This window comes from Anopheles aquasalis, chromosome 2, assembly GCF_943734665.1.
Source record: "Anopheles aquasalis chromosome 2, idAnoAquaMG_Q_19, whole genome shotgun sequence".
Lineage (NCBI taxonomy): Eukaryota > Metazoa > Arthropoda > Insecta > Diptera > Culicidae > Anopheles > Anopheles aquasalis.
The window spans coordinates 43,672,501-43,677,500 of record NC_064877.1 but is presented as its reverse complement, the minus strand read 5'-3'; the positions used below and the strand labels follow the sequence as shown (position 1 = coordinate 43,677,500).

Genomic DNA, 5,000 nt, shown 5'->3' with positions numbered 1-5,000 from the left:
TCGCTTTGGCTCACCAGTTCCGGCAGCCAGCTGACTCCGGTGGTAACGCTTGAGCGAATCGGCTTTCTCTAAATCTACATTACACCACCAGGGGACAGATAGTGGGAATTATGGGATGTGCATGCGGTGCTACTTACATCCTAGCCGGAACCATCCTCCGAAACTATCCGGAATGGGCAGCCCGGAAAGGTAGTTGGGGAGCGTTGTTTTAACCAGTCCCGACAGAAGCTGCATGATCGAAGCGAGTTGGCCCTAGACGACGCTTAACTAGGAGTAGCACCGTTTACTTGTGTTTTTTCTTCACACACCGAGGGACACTGCACCAAACTGCGAGTGGAAACCTTTTGTTCGACTAATCCGGGTCGCGGGCCGAAGAAGGAAATTGTGGACTCGGAGCGATTAGTGTCTGTTGTGTGTTGCGAAAATGAAGGCCCCTTCACTTTTGCCCGACCGCTCTATCTGTCTCGCACTGGCAAACGCGAAATGTGGCGTGCGTGAAGAGCACGGCAGACTGTTGCTCCAACATTTCGCTTTTCTGTCCAAAACTAGGGCTGAAGCGATAAAGCCTGAACCACACTGGTTGCGGTACGTGCGGCACTTGCGGCAGATGCACGTTCAGACTGGTCACCACCGCATCAAGCAAAGCAATCAAAGGTGTTATGTTACAGTGTCTTTCCTTCGCTTCTTTTGCTGATCTTACGGGGTTAAAATAATAAAAAATCGTTTTCTTCTGACAGAATATAGCCTCTAGGCAATGAAATGAGTAAATAGTTTAAGGAAAAACTGATATTACATTTGTTTTCTTGGACTTTGTAACACATTTTTCACTTTTCATGCTGCACAGTTTGTTCAATCATTGTTGAAATAACAAGTAATAACAAAAAAATATTCTCCAAGCCTGTGAAGCGAGAAACGCAACATTAATATATTAAATATGACCAACAAACCAATATATCGCTTTTGCATCGATCGAATGTCTTAACTTAAAATAATTACTTTCATTTTTCAGCCAAAAAATGCTTAATATTCCTTCAATTTATGTATAGTTTCATTGAAAACCACAAAAGTAACCGAAACAGTTACACCATTATTCAAATACTACACCACATCTTTGTTTTGAAAGTTACTCCACACACCTTTTGGATGCGGCACTTGCGGCAGTTGCGGCGGAGTTGTGATTTTGTACAGATTCGCCGCAGCTACCGCAAGTGCCGCACGTACCGCAACCAGTGTGGTTCAGGCTTAAGTGGGGTTTCGAATTACGAAGTTCGAATTCGTGTCTCGATGTTTTCCTCTTCAAATTCTATCAACGGTTGCTATGCTTAGTAATTTAGTTCCCTAAATGTTTGTTGTGGGTTTATCTTAATTTGCTGTTTCTACTTTTACTTTGCAGGATTCAACGGAGGACACACACTACGGCCCCACAGCGAGGTGCCCCAGAACGATGGACAACAAGGATCTGCGATGCTGCTTATCAATATCCATCACACCCATGGTTTACTTTGGTTTTGTCGTAGAGTCTACCAAATATCTTGCGCTGTTCAAACCATCATTTAGCTTTATATCGCGTATCAGTTTTAATCTATGGATCACTTTATCGAAAATCATTTCGCAACACGTGCCTCTCGGCAAGAATCACATTTTCACGCGAACGAAAACGATTCAAGGTGATACGGATAACGATTTTTAAATTGCATTATTGCATTATAGGAATTAAGTTTTATATGCTCATTCAAAAACATGCAGCACAACCCGATTTTCACGTAACATGACTCCGCACAAAGCTATATACGTAAATGTTGCAATTGTTCGTTTCGGTTGTACACGTTTTACTGTGTTGCCTTATATTATGGCCGGCCCGGCTCGTTTTCGTGTATTGTTTCGGGTACAGAGTTGAGGCAGAGTTACAAAATCTATTCGCAGCTCGAAAGTAGGAGTTACAGTTTGGACACAATACTACATTAACTAATGAACTGCAACGAATTTATAGCTTTTAGAGAAAGAAGAGACGAAATCAATACAAAGCAGTGTAATAGCCAGAGGCTCTATCGGAGGAACTATTTTCGCACTGCAAAGAAATCATGAAAGGGAATTCCAACAAATTTCTTATCGAATCTACCTTGTTGTATTAGGTTGCCAAACATTTTGCGGTTTTTGGTTTTCTGTGTTGAGGCTGACCTGGTTGGTGGGACTTATGTTGATGGATCTGTCCATGGAAATTCGCACAAGCTAAAAACGTATCTAGTCAAACGAACGAACTTTACTAACTTCATCCAAACAGCAGGAAAGGGTCGACACAAATCACGAAAATTTAGCCTGTAGGACTGTGTACTACTAAAAAAAAAATAATAGGTTTAATTATCGAAAGATAAAACGCTGAACACAGGCTAATTAAACATCAGGAAACAATGACGCTGAGCGCGGAACGAATGCGTAACTCCGCCAATGGATCGCACCATAAATGGCAATCCATTGCAGCATGCAAAGGTTTATTGTTGGAGCATTTGAAGAATGGCTCTTCTAATTTGTAGGCAGTTGACAAAATCAACAAGAAATACGCAAAAATCATAAATGGCCTAAATATATAACAAACAAATAAAAGAAGCTAGGAAAACACTCACATTAATAGCAGAACATATAAACCAAATGGGAATGAAAACAGTTGATCCTATTGAAATTGGGGAATCGGTGAATAAATAGGACGAAAGTAGGGTTGGTTAAACCTAGGATATGGCGGTAGAACCATTCTTTCTCAAAATACTTTCCCAACGCGACGAACATTTGTAAAAGAAGGGATTCTGTTCACTGTTGCTCATTTCACTTGTTTATGTAGATGACGAAACGCACGGTACGCAATTAGCAATGAAATTAAGGTTTTTCAGTTAAGTTTTGTTCTTTCGAGATCGCCAACTAAATGTTATAATATGCTTCGTTGAATGAGCACCAGTTGTGGAATTTGTTGAGAAAGCCAAATGGCATTGATCTCTTTAACAACGAAAAAAACCGGACAAATATAATTTACCAGCTTTTGTTCTTCTTAGGTTAATGTTAGGTTTTCCGATGCTCAACAGTACGCCGTACGACAGACAACCGACTCGCGTTCATGTGCCATACCAGCGTTATAGGGGTGGTACATAAAAGTAACATTCTTTTTCAAAAGATTTCATTTGTACTTGTTTAGCGTTCCTTTGGATTCCTTGGTACATGAAGTGAAAAACAAACCAAGGAGAAAAAAAATCCGTGTAAAATACGGAACGCCCGCAAAAAGCATATTGCGGCAATGGTAGCGTGTTAGTGAGGGGTGGCGCGAAATGTAAAGGGGGTAGTTTTCCGATATGCTATGTTACGATATGTGTGTGTTATATGCGCGGGTCTTGGCACAGGTGAGATCTTAATCATAACATAATCGTTGTTCGTGATCGGGTGAACGTGCTCACATGGTTGACTGGAATGGAATCCCATAGTGAAAAAAATAACCGAACGAAGGATTGTTTCGAATCGTCCAACACGTCCCTTTCACAGCCACATACTTCATCTTTCGGGTGTCACTTGATTTCGTTCAGTGGATGACCACAGTATGACCACAACTTAGCAAGAGCAGACGCTTGGTGTACAAGGAGACGAACCATCTTTTTGAACCATTCGTTAAATGTCATGATCTTGGTGCTCAATCGATTTCCACACACAGAGAGCAAACGTGTCCGCGTAACGATCAAAGAATCCTGTGGTTTGCGCAGCGCTGATAGATGCGTCATCAAGGAGCCGGTCCCGAGTGTAGAGAACAATTGAACTTATCAGCGAATGTTAGATGTGTACGCTGGCAATGTTGCAGGCGTAAAAGCGACCGAGGGAAAACAAATCAAAGCGACTCGTCCGTAGTAAAACGAAAGAGCACAAGCGACATGAGTAAGATTAATACAGCGAAACGAATGGTTGCGAATTAACAATGTAAGAACAACGCTAAACATATATACGTGTGAGAACACTGACACCGCAAACACAAAAGAAACAAATATTTTTTTAGCACATCATTCGAATGTGTTTGAATGTGACTATGCTAAACAAACAAATCAATCATAGTAATATAAAGAGTATAAATATATAAAAATGAAGAAAAAAAAACACACAAATCCATCGAAACAATACAAAACCTACCCTTGCAGGTGGGCAAGAGCAAGAGTATATCATTTTTATATTCTTTGCTGCAGTTTTGTTCCACGGACAATGTCTGTTTTGAATGAATATGGTTGTAAATGGGCGACGCAATGCAGGATCAAGCTATTGAAATATGGAACATTGAAAGTCAGGCAGATCGTTTGGCAGATTCCAAGAAGACTGCCGATTGCACCCCGATTATGTAAGAATTTAATTTTTCTAGTTTGCTTCGTTCGTCCGTTTGGGGGAGAGAAATCGTGGCTGATGGTTTCAATTATCCGTTATGTATTCCGTGTGCCAAAGTGGAAAGATATTGTTCACTCACAGTTGTGTACTAGGGCAGGCCGGAGCGCACACTCCGGGAGCCAAAAGTACACGATTGATCTGTACACAACATACTGAACATCGGTGGTTTTGGTTGCTTCTTTAGAATTTTCTCCAAACTTCAACCAAAGGTCGTAAGAGTGCTTGTGATACGAGCATAACTATAGCATAACAGCGTGTATCGAGCGAGACCCGAGCAACGGACGAACGTAATTAAATGAAGAGAAAAAAAATGGAAGGAAAACAAAATGTTATTGTTCTACACCCTTAAACGTTTAGCCCGTTGAATCGTCAGACATTACATTAGGCACAACCAAGGGCGCAGAAAGGTGAATGCCGCCAAAAACGCGCAAAACACGATGCAGCCGAAGTTCCACCGCATGTCGGTAGAGGGAAATTTCGTAAATAAATGTTTATATATGTAAACATTTCGTCATCTGAGTATCATTTGGTGAAAGAAATCCATTTTGTAGCAGTTTTTTTTCCGGTTCCGTGCTGTGAGGGTTTGAATGCATTGTCAA

The 5,000-nt window shown here is 41.1% G+C and overlaps 2 protein-coding genes across 3 annotated transcripts in view; one reads left to right on the top strand and one right to left on the bottom strand.

Moving 5' to 3' along the window:
* The window catches only part of LOC126581034 (CDGSH iron-sulfur domain-containing protein 2 homolog), a 1,744-nt gene extending 1,293 nt beyond the window's left edge, over window positions 1–451 (bottom strand). The window contains exon 1 of the mRNA XM_050244446.1: window positions 138–451. Within this exon, the coding sequence (XP_050100403.1) occupies window positions 138–234 (97 nt within the window). The 5' untranslated portion in view covers window positions 235–451. The remainder of the gene's footprint in view (window positions 1–137) is intronic.
* LOC126581033 (leucine-rich repeat protein soc-2 homolog) overlaps window positions 1–4,905 on the top strand; it is an 11,046-nt gene extending 6,141 nt beyond the window's left edge. For both annotated transcript variants that reach the window (XM_050244444.1, XM_050244445.1), the window contains exon 3: window positions 1,394–4,905. The gene's annotated coding sequence lies outside the window, so the exon portion shown is untranslated. The remainder of the gene's footprint in view (window positions 1–1,393) is intronic.
* Window positions 4,906–5,000: the final 95 nt, after the last annotated feature.